General features: G+C 47.8%; 1 protein-coding gene across 2 annotated transcripts in view; it reads right to left on the bottom strand.

The window, feature by feature from the left end:
• Nxph1 (neurexophilin 1) overlaps positions 1-12,069 on the bottom strand; it is a 306,813-nt gene extending 294,744 nt beyond the window's left edge. Inside the window, exons 1-2 of one of the 2 annotated variants that reach the window (XM_041675798.1) lie at positions 11,667-12,069; positions 10,684-10,847 (exon numbers count right to left, since the gene is read on the bottom strand). In XM_041675798.1, coding sequence (XP_041531732.1) covers positions 10,684-10,737 — 54 coding nt within the window. In that variant the 5' untranslated portion in view covers positions 10,738-10,847; positions 11,667-12,069. The remainder of the gene's footprint in view (positions 1-10,683; positions 10,848-11,666) is intronic. The other variant, XM_041675799.1, reaches the window with a different exon arrangement.
• Between the last annotated feature and the right edge of the window lie 1,726 nt (positions 12,070-13,795).

Raw genomic sequence — 13,795 nt, 5'->3', positions numbered from 1 at the left:
CATAAATGTCTATGAAGCAAATCATAGAATACTCGAGAAAATTTAGTATTGTATTTGTTTTAAGGAATAAAATAATGAGGATCTGAGATTTATCCGAATATTACACGCATGACAAAAGATTTCCTTATAAAATAACTTATCTGCATTTACAAAGTCATTTTTATGACATATGGGATTGATAAAAAAAAAACCTCTTTCCATTTGCTTATTTAAAAATACACATAAAATCAATAGGTCACGTATTCCATGAGAATGCTGTTGATAATTTGAAACAGGATACTGAAATGCTATTAGAGAATTTCTTTCCTCACCCACAATCTCCTGATTACCTGTGGATTTCTTTCTAACCGGGTAAGACAATAAATAGATCTCTCCTCTAGGTATTTTTTTTCATTATTATGCCCTTCGACGGTACCTTGAAATCTTAACATTCAGTTTCAAAATGAGTCGAGTACATAAAGGAAGGGACAGCCTTGTGATGAGCACATCAGTGCACAAAAAACGGACAATAAAATTCCCACCGTTGTCACACTCACAACACTCAAACATTTCACTGAACCATTTACAACTATCGATTGCACAGCAAACTTGACTTTATAATCTTCCGATTTGAAACAGGTGCAATATTTTACAAGGGTTTCACAAGTAGGAGGTTGTGAGCGTAAAGCAGTCCATTAATTTTATATAAGCTGTTTTATATACCTGCAGGTCTCTAAGAACACCCAGCTACAAGGTTACAAGAAGAGGAGTTCTCTTCCAAATCTACTCAGATCATATATATGTGACTGATTTTCCAGTTATGCCAGGGAGTTCTCTCAACTAACATTATTTTCTTGCTATAAATGAAAATATTTATGGATATTAAAGAAAACAAGGTGAAAATGTAAAAACAAGAACTTATGAGGGGAAGGAAAGAATCTTCCACAATCGTTTCTCATAGACTCCTTTAAGGAAGTAGACACAGATATATTAAAACAAACAAACACAAAAACTACCTAGCTCTAGCCAATTCTGTGTATATGTATGTATTTACTTTATAAAAGGAAAAGAATCTTCAGGAGCAAGAAAATTTCTCTTGGTTTTTCTACCACAACTTTTCTAACAGTAACTTCTTGGAGTGGGAACCATTGACCCCTCCAGTTTTTAGTCTGTCGGTTTTATCAAAATTCAGCCGGTTTGCACTGTGGATCATCATGCTGTGTCTATGGGGCCCTGTTAGAATATGTGTGTGTTCATGCCTGGTAGTAGGGGTATGGAAAGGCAGGAGAATGCATTCTGTTCAGCTTCCTGCATCAGAGGGCACTTCATTTCAGTGTGTGTTACTAGTAAGTAGAAGCCTGGCCTTTTGCTCACATAAGTTAACACAAGCTAGCAAATGTCTTTTCCATGTCGGTGGGACCTCTCTGAAAAGAGGCAAGACTACACAGTCTGGCATCACACAGATGGTTCTCTAGGTTTGAATAAAAGTGAATTAAAAGGATATTTCTGCTAATATCAGGGTAGCTTATTACTTCAATATAAGCACTTCTTTAATTTCCTTTCTCAGTGTCCTACATAAATATAAATAAAAAGGCTCTCCACCAGATGTATGTTCCATATATCTCACAGAGTTTAATTATAAAGCCTCTAAAAATGGAGATGGCGAGAGGAAATGATGGTAGTAGATCATACAGTCCTGGTGTTGTGTTGGGTGGCTGTCTCTGAGAAGAAGGAATAAAGGCACTTGCTAGCCACATGCACCATAAATGGTTATGCTCCAAAGACAGAAAGTCGAATGGGGTGGACGGATAGCTTTAGTTTAATGTCTTTAAGTCCACAGTTTTTGTTTTGTCTTGTTGTTGTTATGATTATAATAATTTTTCTTTAACAGAGGAGGCATTAGGTTTTCTTAAGGCCGCATCTGTTTTCTGAGCAACCATTGAGCTGTGAAGAGGGATCTGCCATATATGAAAGCCAGAACTCACAAACCAACAGGCCTGCCTCAGTTAACCCCGTAACTAAAATGTTTCTGGAAATGGCTGCATGCCAATAAATTTTGCACCCCTGAAGCTACTCACTGGGACATCAGGAAATCTCTGAGTGTGAGGATGGTGCCAGGGAAATAAGGCCAGAGAAGAGAGGAGAAACTAAGAAACACTTGGAATCCAGGAAGGAGACAGCACCCTAGATGGTCAGTGACCTCAGTGGTAGAGGTAGGGCCCTTTCCTAGCTAGGTCTTGGGGGATTCTGGAAGACTGGCCTACAGGCAAAAAGATAGAATTTCACAGAGAGAAAGCTAGGTGGGGCTTGCTTCCCTCACAACCTCGGAGAATACTCTGGAGACATTGAGCAAACATCTCCCTTTCTTTCTTTTCTTTCTCTGGAATCCATCTTTCTTTGAGCTGACTTTTCCTGCGGGGTTGAGGGAGCACTGCTTGTTAGGTGTCTGCTCCTTTAATACTGCGGGGATTTGAGGAATCAGAGGTCTTGAAAGGACTGACTCAGCTAAGGCAGGAGAATCAGCCCGCTTCCCAGGCAGCCTTAGCCTTTGACACAGACAACCCCTAGCGCCAGCGCCTGGTACTATCTAGTTTATTTCTGGGTCGTGAGCTGCTGAGCCGGGACTGCGCTGCGAACACTTTAAGTGACTGCAGAGTCACCTCTAGAGAGCACCGAGAAGCCCCAGGGGACTGCAAGAGATGGGGGAGGAGGCAGCTTGTGTGGTGAGGCGGAGAACTTTTTGTTGTTGTTGTTTTTGAGGGGGTGGTAAAGTCGGATTGTTGCTGTTTGTTAAATAAAAAGGAACTCTAATGATGATAGATTCCACGCTGCATCAGGCCCCACTCCGGCGAACCTAACCACGGAAAATAATGAGGCTGTATCCCCATTCGTCTGCATTAAAGGCGAGCCAGCCACTTTCGATAGCAAATATATCGATTCTCTTGCCCAGGCAGTGGTTTGTCCTGCTCCCCGTGAATAATTACTATCCTTTAGAAATTCATAATAATTAGGACTCTTCTAGCCCCCTCCCTCTACCCTCTCTGTCCCCAGGGCCCAACATCTTAAAGGCGCCTGATCAAGAGGGGCCTTTGGGTAGCTCCAGTCACTTCTCTGTGAGGGTGCTGGGGCCAATATACCTTCTGTTCAAATGATTTTGCTCCTGAGGAAAAAACTTTCGGTGCCTCAGTTTCCTCATCTGTGACATGCACGTTGCTAAAGTCTTTTAGTTGCACATTACGTGATATATGTTTCTGGTTGGGGAAAGATAGATTAATAAACAGGAAAAGTGAGAGAAACCAGGACGGTCGAGCCCCGCCCCCGCCCCAATAAACCGATAACCACGTGACTCCCCAAGTCTAGATGGAGTCGGAGAAGGGGGTTGTAAACTAGAGGTTCTGACCACAGTGCACTTTAGTGCCCCAACGGTCGGAGTTTGGTGTTCCTAGATGACTGCTAGGAGAAAGTGGGTTTTTTTTAAATCGTCCCGGGGTGCTTAGGGAGGTCCGCAAACAGTGAGCATCCCAACTGCACTTTAAGGACTGCTGTCTGGCCGGGAGCCCCAGGCGGGGCGGAGCTTGAGGCACTGGCCGTGGTGCTGAAGATCGCTCTCCAGGCCCGGGATAGGCACAAGGCGCTTTTGCGCTCCAAATCCATTTCCGAGCTTCTCGCTAGAGAACAGCCCGCTGGTCAGCCTGCACCTCCCGGAGCATTGAAGGTCGGTGAAGGAGACCAAAGTTTCCCACAAGCAAGGCTTTCATATAATGGCATGGGATCCAAAGGCAAGAGAGCTGCAACCGTATGTTCATAAAACCTGCTGGGTTTATTTCACCTATCACAGAAGGCAAAAAAAAAAAAAAAAAAAAGGAGACAGTGAAATGCGTGAATGTGGTGGACTTGGGCTTGATACCTTCCTAGCCTGGACGTAGGAGGGAGTTGCAGAGTGACTGGCATGAAGACTACTACGTCGAAGAAAGTTTCTCGATTATTACAAAGATGTCTAATACGGTCTTCCCAATCAGCTGGAGGGGGAGGGTAAGACTTAGGGCCTGGTGTGTGAGGGAAGAGCCTTCCCTCCTGCGGGACCAGCGTACTTGGCCTTGATTCGTGCCTTTGGCAGCTGCTAGCTTCTTTTAGGGCGCCGGGGTAATGTGGGTGAGGCCGGAATGGAGGCAGGTTCCCCGGGGACGCGCGTAGCCCCCGGCAGCCAGTTTCTAAGGAAACAGTTGGCCCTTCCAAGCAACAATTTGTCACTTTGTGGGAGAAAGAAACAGCACAAGAAAAGCCTCCCGGTTCTCCATTCTCATGCAGATGAGATGATGTGAGTCCCCCACCCCCACTTCACTCCCGTCCCATTTCCGGCTTGAGCCAGTCAAAAACCTCCTTCATTTAAAGGTAGAGTTGCCGAGTAAGCTTTTCTAAAGCTTGGCTTGAGGGGGTCCTGCTGCCCTCTCGCTGCTCCTGGGACCCCTCTCAGCTCTCAGTTTCTTTGCTCAGACTCCCCGCAAGTGCTCGATTTCCACCCTTCAGAGCTCCAGATCACACGCCCCCACCTCCCCGAGCGCGCGCGCTAGGCCCCACCTCCATAGTAAATAAAGTGCAACAGGAGAAGCTGTTTACAGAGTAGGTGATTAGGTTTGCAGCCGGCAGCAGAGAGGCAGCGAGCGCAGCTGAAGTTTAAACAACAGCCTGCACTGGGGAGGGCAGACGACAAAGGGGAAAAATAAACAAACATGTTCTTGGGCGAGCGAGCGCGAGGGGCACGAAGAAGCCGCCAACACATATCATCTCAATAAAAAAAGCCACTCTTGGAAAGCTTGCATAGTAATTGAGACAGGCGCTCTTTTCTGATCTGGGTTGGCATTTCCTCATCTCAAGCTGACAGAGCCAACTCAGGAAATTGCTGGTAATATTCATCTGGGGAGCACTTTCATTAAACGTAATTCATTCGACTTTCACAATAAATTGAGTGACATCCTTACAGCGGAACCTTTTTATCCTTGATTAAGTGCTTGCCAAGCTTTGGTTCCGCACTTTATTGTCACATTCCTTCAAGCAGAGTCGTCAACATGCCAATCTGCAGCAGAAAAAAAAAAAAAAATGAGCGCGGTGTGTTTACCAAGCTCCGGGAGGGGTGAGTGCTGATACTGTGAAAAAGAGCTGATCTAGAACTTGACTAGCGGATAAATCAAGACCGCAACTTCCAGCAAACTAGAGGCGGGCCTGGGTGAACGGTGACCCAGAGAAGGCGGCGGGAGGCGATAGCGGGAACCGCCTTACGACTCCGCGGCACACAGGAGCCGCTGACCCGACGGCGCCGGCTAGCAGTCTTGCCCGCCCCGCTTTAATTAAAATGGTGACAACTGTTAGGTCTTAAAATGGGAGATGAAGCTTCAAGACGACAGAAGTGTCCCTCGGGAACTTTCTTGGACTGATTCAAAGCTAGACATTGTGTTTTTAAAAAAAGAAGAACAAGAAGAAGAATGCGCACTTTCTAGCCTGCCGACTGAAAGCCGGCAAACTTGCAGAGTTTGCGCTGTCCTGCTGTAGGGCAGAGGAGTGCAAAGCGTGTTTTTGCTCGTTCTTGGGATTCCCCTTTGACTCTACACCGACACCACGCTGGGGGACTTCACTGACGGTCGATTCGGATCCCGGAACTCCAGCCTAAAGGCGAGAACACTTCAGTATTCCAGGACTGGGCTGACAGGTAGCAGGCATCTCTTTGCCAGTATGTGGCCCTTTCTCCCTCGTTGCTCCCAACTCCATTGCCAGCCCCTTATAAAAATCAAAGAAGCCCAGGACTGAGAATTGCTTATTTGAAAAAGCAATATCCATATGCTTTCATCACTCAGATGCCCTTTTGAAAAGATTGTCGACGGTGGTTATTACCTGGACAATGCTGTCAGTTTTTGTAGTCTGCAGAAAATCTTCCCTCGAATGGAAAAGTAGGACATTGGGCACCTATCTTTAAAAAAAATCAACCTATTTCCCTTCCACCGGATATATTTTTCACCCAGACAACACTTTCATTAATGGGGAAATAGCCATCAACAATTCAAAGCCAAATAGAAATCAGCCTCACACAAAAAGAGCCACCAATTTAATAGCTTTCTGGGAACACAGGGCTGACAGGGTTGGAGAAAATTCTGGCTTTCTCTCCCTCCGGTGCCCAGTGTGGAAGGCAGTGTCTAGGAAGCTCTCACTACAAGGCTCAAGGCCGTAATACTCCTGTAGATGGGACAAAAGGGTGAAGCACCAAGAGCTGCTTTCTCACACCTCCATGAACTGCTTTCCAGGCCAAGGCAGGGCGGAGCCTGTTGAAGATGTACCCAGAAGCAGCCGGGGCCTCTCTGTGCCCTGCAGAGACCCGGAAAGCACCTTGGGACTAAGGGGGCATCTTGCTGTGCTGCTGAGGTGTAGGCGCCTCAAACTATCTGCCCTTGATCACGAGTGGGCAAGTGTGCCCTGCAGCAGAAAGGGGAGAAATTTGGCCTAAGGAGGAATTCTTTATGCTGCCCCCGCCAGAACCAGTTTTAATAGAAAACACTAGTCAGGACTGGGTAGCTGTTGTTATCTATTATATAGAATAATTTCAAATTGATGAAAGCTTGCAGTGAGTAACTAGCTTATTCTCTAAAGGGCAGGATATACACAGACCTAGTTCAAAGACTAGACCAGATCTGGGTGCCCACTCTCCTGCTTTCCCTTCAGCCTTTATCGGCCCTAAAAGTCACCTTCATGTTGAGTTAAATCCAACTGATGGTTTACATGTGAACTATTTGGAATTAGAGGCACTGTGGATATTGTCAATACTTTTAGACTCAACTCAGTTAAACAACTGATGTAGAAGTCACATCTCAACATCACACACACACACTCAAAACCCCTAAACTCATGCAAATAGATAACTCAAATTTTTATCAAATCAAAGGTTTAGCAATGTTTTCTAATTCTTGCCTATTTTGGCCAACAACGCCACCAAGTTATTAGCTATTGTAATTCCTAGCAGAACTGGCGAGGCCTTTCCTCAAAGACTGCAATAACAGCATCCATCCTTTGCCAGATTCTCTGGACTCCAATTCTGAGTGACCTTTCTTTGCATGCTCAGGAATGCTACCAGACTCACTTCACTCTTGAGAGCTGCCCCAAATGAAGTGTCACATTCTCTACTGGGTAAACTACCCCCTGTTCCTTGGTGAGGTCTTCAGCACAATCCACTGGGAGTGAATCCATTTACAGCCCCCACCCCTTCCTTTTTCAAACAAGAAACCACATTTGTCCACCTTATCCCAGTGTGCACTTTAATTCAGTTTAAATACTATTGTCTGGTCATCTCATTATCTCATACTCCAAATATCCTGGAATCAGTCCAGAACTGATAGAAAATGAAGCCTGCAGGACTTTAATAAAAATAACAAGCTACATCATAGGTTTCCTCCTGTCAGTCAGGTGTTTAAATCTGAAACACACAACATTTAATAAACAGCAATTTTCCTTACATTTATTTTTAAAAGATGGTTTCCTGGCTCTTATTTTTTTTTTGAGAGTTTACCCAGTAGTAAAACTTGAGAATTCAAGATAATGGGTTTCAGAAGGTAAATTTACAGACACACCTGTAATCATTGCATCACAAAAATGAGCTCCTAGTATGGAAACAAGGCAGACCCATCTCTCAACAAACACACAGTAAATAAAGACCTTCCACTTAGGACAGGCATTCAGAGACCTCTGGACCAATAAACACATTCTGTGAGCATTCATTCCCATGCTGACTGTGGGGTAGGATCTGCCAGACAGAGACATCCTCATAAAAATGGCTCTCAAAACTCAGAAACATTTAAATTCATATTCTATAAGCAGTAATCTAAACTATTTCTGTACAGGAGACATCTAAACAAGCCTTGCTCAAACTGTGGGAATGACTCCTTGAAAAAACATGGCTGAGATCTCACACCCATAAAGGAAAGGTGTATTGGAAATGTTAGCAAGGAGGCAAGCCACGGAGTGTTCTACAGTCATTTAACTGATGATGCAATTCACAAGAGCAAAGAATTACTAACTCCTCCCTGACTTGTGACTGGTCAAGGAAAAAAAAATAAAATAATGGTTTTTTGCCATCTCGCCTTCTTGGAGTTTAACTTGATGCTGCTGATGATAACCTGTGTGCATCTGTTGCAGGATTTTGCAAAGGGCTGAAGTGTTCTGGGGTACAGTCACAAATAGATGCATGGTTCCCTTGCTCTAGCTGGTGTTTAATGGAACTAATGAAAAGAGGCTTTATCGTGTTTTCATCTGTTCATTGCTACAAGTTTTAGTCAAGACTCCCTGCTTCTTCATTTACCTAAAACCACCCTAACATTAACTGCCCAGTTCACCCTGTGAATCCCATTTTGATGGTAAACATCAGCTTCCTCCTCCAGGAAAACAGCCTGGAATTTTTCTGGCAAATAGCTGTGGGATTGCAATCCCTGGAATACTGTCTTGGGTCACCGCCACCAGTCTTTTGTTTTTGTGGTATGTGTGGTTTCTAATCCCCTACACACAAAACAACTTCTTTCAGATTGGAGAGAAAAGAATGGACTTCTAAATCGCCTTCCCTGTTTTATTGTTCACATTCCGTATTGTTTTGAGTGAAATTGGAAAAATTGTCTCCTTTCTCTGTATTGCCAAAAGGCATTCAGGTAATGAAGTCTGTAACTAAACGGTAATTGAATCAGCATAATTTGCACACTGAATGGTTTTCAAATGCTCCCAGTTTACAATTAAAGGAGAATTAATGCGCTTGTTGTTGAGAACGCGCCGCATTAGAATAAATCCAGCACTGTTGTTATAATGAGTGGAAAACGGTTTAACTGCCAACACACACGTTTAAAATTTAACACAACGTATTGATTTCACTTCTGCTTTTGATAGATTATTTTTCCAGACTATCGAAATACTTGCTTCAAGCAATAAACTGCACTATAGCCGAGAGCGCTGGCCTTGTGTGGGTGAGCACAGGCCAGGGACATAGGGGCAGTCCTGAGGTTTGAATCATTTCTAAAGGTGTGCGGAGAGGACGTGTACGCTTGTTGTGACGATCAAGAGAATCAGTGGTATCCCTCCCCTGCAGTTTTCGCCTTTCATTTTTCACTCCTTCCCACCTCACCCAATTTAAAAAAAAAAAAAAATGCTGTCTGTCCTTCGGTGGAACTTTCCGCCCTCCAACTCCCGGTCTTCAATGTCAGTGGGCTCACTAAACACAGGTGGGAGCGATAATGACGGGAGGTGGGCAATAGGAAGGACACTTTTTGCATTGGGTCTGCGTTGTACCCGGGAAAGCACGGACCGGCGACAGTCAGAGAAGCTGTTCTTTTGGATTGGCTGCCCCTGCTTTCACCTGTTTACCCTCAAGGTGTCCTGTGGGCGAGGACGTTGATACACAGCGCCCTCTGGCGTCTGCTTCTGCTACAGTCGGGCGAGAAAGGTGCAAAGACTGGCAACACTGAGGGTTCTTGAGATGCAGCCGGAAGCCGGAACCGGGTAAATACACTTACTCAGAGACACGCGCGCGCGCGCGTGTATGTACCGGATCCACAGAACTCTCAACCCAGCCCATCGCAGGCAGAGCAAAGGCCGAAAAACACGACCATTTGCAGGGACTGTACACTATTGCTTCCGGGCTTGTGGATTCTGAAGCTCTTGGGAATAAAAGATACTAACACCACACCTAGTCCGTTTCTCCAGCAGGGTTAGAAAACTCCTGCTGCTACTGCAGCGCCTGCGCTCCACGACCCTCCACAGAACACCTTGAGTTCTCAGTGCACTCCCGCGGCCCGGGATCGACTGTGGGGTTCGGTGCACTAGGCTCAACTTCGCCGACAGAATGCAAGTGTCCCTGGCCCCCTGAGAGATGAGACCTGAAAAATCATACTCTTCTAGGCTCGCTGTGATGCCCATAACTCCCAAATCACACTAAGTGATTCACCCTGCGACTCCTCTCAGACTGTCGAGTTCAAACCTCTGAAAACTGTTTCTGGGGGAACCTGGACAGAGGCCGAGGGTGGGATTCTCTCCCTAGTGACAAGGCCTAATGACAAACCTATTTTCTAAAAGGAACCCCCACATTAAAACTGAGGTTCAGTTATCTGAGGGAAACTGGAGCTTAGAAGGAGAGGGAGGGCGTATGTTGCAAGTGTTATCTCTGACCTAATGCAGGTCCTTTACTCACTGTCTGGTGGATAAACTTACACCAACTACAAGTCTGGAAGTCTCAAGAAGTTAACTGCACTTCGTCATGTACCACAAATTCAAACTGGGGAGGGGGCGGTGGGTAGATTCTCGCTCAGATCTTCAACCCCACCTGCATCCCCTTTCATTTACACTAGGTGGGCGAAGAACTGCTGCCAAGACTTTCACTCTCCCCGCTAGTCCTTCCTCCCACGGCGTCCTGTCCCACTACCTCTTTCGTTTCTGGACGAATAGGGTATGCGCGCCGCTATTAAAAACCACGAGATGGGGAAAATAAAGCAAGAAATGGGGATGAGAACCCCCAAAACTCCCGCAGGAATCCAAAGAACGGCTTCCCAAAGTTCTTCCACTGTCTCTGGGAGCACAGCTCTCACGGAACTGGTGGCCTCGCCCTCTTTCTCACCCCCCCCCCCAACCAGGTACTTGACCTCTCGGTTAGGGTGGAATCTCAAAGATGCTGGACCGCTCACGACTTACCAAGTATACAGTGGGCTGCAGTAGGAGAAGCACGTACCAGCACGCAGCCTGCATCCTCCCTCCTCTCAAACTTCCTTGGCGGTGCCTTGGCTGAGTCTTTGTTCCTTCAAAAACATAGATCCACCTGACATCCACTTTACAGATCAGGGAGCGCTCTCAGCAGCCTAGATATAAATGAAATTAGACATCCCATGACCACGCGGACAAGGCTGATGAGCAAACGGGGAAAGGGTGCCTTTGTGTGAAGTGATGGAATCAAAAAGCTGGGAGGGGACACGAAGATTTGAAAAGCGAGTCAATCCTGCTCCAGAAACAAGCAAGTGCGGTCCGCGGGCGGGCGGGAGGGCTTGAGCGGTGGCTGAGGGGGCTCCCAGCTCCCGGCGCGTCTCAGGTGCCAGTGCCCAAACACGGCTGAGGCCGAAGGAGGTTAGTCACACAGAGAACCGCTCACAGGCTGGTTAGGAACCCAACTGTCTCTAGCTGCCAGACCTGCCCTAGTGTTTGACAGGCGGGAGGCTGGGACTAAAGGCGGCGGCTGGTTCTTCGCCAGCCCTGGCAGGGTGCTGTACACAGCAGCGGAGAGAGATAGCAAAAGCGAGCGAGCAAGAGACTGAGTGAGGGGGACACGGGCAGAGAAACCGGTAGGTAGAACTGACCCGGATTAGGTGCGGGGGGGGGGAAATGGGGGTGGAGGGGAAGAGGATGCAATTTGCATACAGGAGAGCGGGGCCTCAGTTTACCCATTCTAGCCCCTTGTAACACAGAGATAGACACACACAATCACATCTCTAGCACTACTTTTTGAGCCAAGGGGCACAGTCAGTTACTAACTTCCACAGTGGAAACCTGCATGGGACTCTGAGGGTCACCTATCAGACGTGCTCTATGCCCAACTAGAGTTCCACACTGCTACCCTTTTCTGGTGCTCACCACCCTGCCCCAAGGTGTCTCTGCTAGGAACAGTGGAGGCGACCGGTACTTACTGCACTGGACTGGAGGCAAACGCAGCGAGCAAGGACCGCTCTGAACAGGCTCCATGGAGGAGCTACTAGGGCCTGGCGTTTCCAGCGCCCGGGACGTGCCCTCCCCGGAGCTCCGTCTCCATGCTCGGGCGAGGACGAGTACAGTTGCCTTGTCCAGCCTTGGCACAGTCGTTGTCCCAGTGCCGCCGGGGTCGCGATCTGGATTGGTCCGCGGGAACCTAGGCTTGGCACAGTTGGGTTCCCGGTGCAGGAAACTTAAGAGGCAAGAGAAGGAGGGGCAGGTAGAGAAGACGACAAGGGAAGAAAGAAAGGGAGGGAGAGAGACTAATGCGCCGGGCTGCTGCACCCGACCGACCCGGACTGCCTGTGCTGGCACTGTCACCAGCAGCCCAGAACTCCGGGCTTTCAGCGGTTGCCAGAGGATGGAGAATGACTTAAGGGGAGGAGACTGGGCAAGTCCTCCGGACTTGAACTTGAGCGATAAGACGCGAGCCTTTTCGGAAGAAAAAAAAAGCCACACAACAGGCGCGATGAGTCCCAGCTTCAGAAGGAGGGGTGTGGTGGCGAGAATTTGAAAGCTGCTAGCACTGGTAGCAACTGCAGCATTACCAGCAACGCCAGAAAACTCCCAAAGCCCGCAAGGGACTGGCGTCCTGGGCGCTTTCCGAGGTCCTGCCCGGCCACCGGGGGACGCTCCAAAAGCGCGGTTTCAGCGCGCCGCCGTGAGTGGGTTTTCTCCTCCCGGTGGTGGCTGGTCGTGTCTACAGTCCCGCCACCAACAATTACATTGGCACGTGGGTGATCGGTTCCTCAAAGACTAATTAATACCCCCATGTAAATAGATCCCGTTCTCGGGCTCTCTGCGGGCCTCCTGGCCCTTAGGGAGAAATGACTCCTGCTGCGTCTCTGGTGGCCGAGGCGCCCCCTTGGGGGAGGGGGTCATAGGGAGAAGAGCAACCTCCAGGGGAGTGGCATGAAGTGAGGCAGGGAGGGAGGTGCAAAGGACAGCGGTGGCTGCAGAAGAGTGTGGGGAGCCCCAGCTGGCTTCGGGAGGGGCGCTGCTGCCGAGAACCGTAAACCTGTGGCTGCGGTGGCCAGAGGCGGGGATGCTGCGGACCGCCAGCCATTCAGCGAGCGAGGCAGCAGAGAGGACTGTGCGACCTTGGATTCTCTGGACTCTCCTGCGCCGGCTGAGCAAAGCGGGAAGGGGGACTGTCTTCTATAGTCTATCCCCCCCCCCTTCTCTCTCCCTCTCCGCATTTCTCCTCTTCCTCCACTATGTCTTCTCTGTCCCCCCAGGCATCTTTCCAGATTTTTCCACACTCATTCTCTGTATCCCCACGCTTTTGCTAGGACCTCATCACTCTCCATCAACCCTCAAGTCCTGCCCCTTTCTTGTTGGCCTCCACCCTCTCAGTCCCTCAAGCTTGGTATCTACTCCAGGAAGACTGAGACCAGGTCTTCCTTCTACATGTCCACATTTAGGCCACAGGGGAGAACAATAAAGGCCTTTCTCTTCTGCACTCTTGCAGGTTACTTCTCTCTGCCTTGGACGGAACCTGGTGTTGAGTAATACATACACACTGCATGACAATATTTTGTTATTAACCTGAAGGAACTGGGTCAAAATTTACCTCCGGAGCCTGAGTGCACAGCATCAAAATAGAATCGTGGTTTTTAATGGGCTTTGGAGTTTCTTTCCCCTAAGTGTGCCTCTTCGACACCTCAGGCCCTGTGGATTCTGTTCCATTCCATGAGACCCAGGCTCCACAGGCCCTTTATATATGGTAATGACCGGCTGAATTCTCCTAGCGAGCACAGGCTACCCTCCAAACATGTCAGTGACAATCAACAGAAGTACCATCGTCGTGGGCAGAGGCAAGAAGGTGCCCACTGAGAATCAGATCTTTCCAAAAGGCTACAAATTAGGTCCCATCACAGGACAGGGGTCCCTGTGCTTTGAGGACTGTAATATTTTCCCTCTGGAAACACCTCTTTAAAGAAAACGCTCTCCTAATTTCAAAATTTGTGCTCTGCCACTGTGATCATTGTAATTCACTGGGGCAGAGTGAGAGACTGAAGCACGCTTTCTGATAAGGACGCTGGAAAATCTTCTTTAAAAATGATAC

This window comes from Microtus oregoni, unplaced genomic scaffold (assembly GCF_018167655.1).
Source record: "Microtus oregoni isolate MIOR12 unplaced genomic scaffold, Mior012 000026F_ref0000081, whole genome shotgun sequence".
Taxonomy (NCBI): Eukaryota; Metazoa; Chordata; class Mammalia; order Rodentia; family Cricetidae; genus Microtus; species Microtus oregoni.
This window is presented reverse-complemented; position numbering and strand designations above follow the sequence as displayed.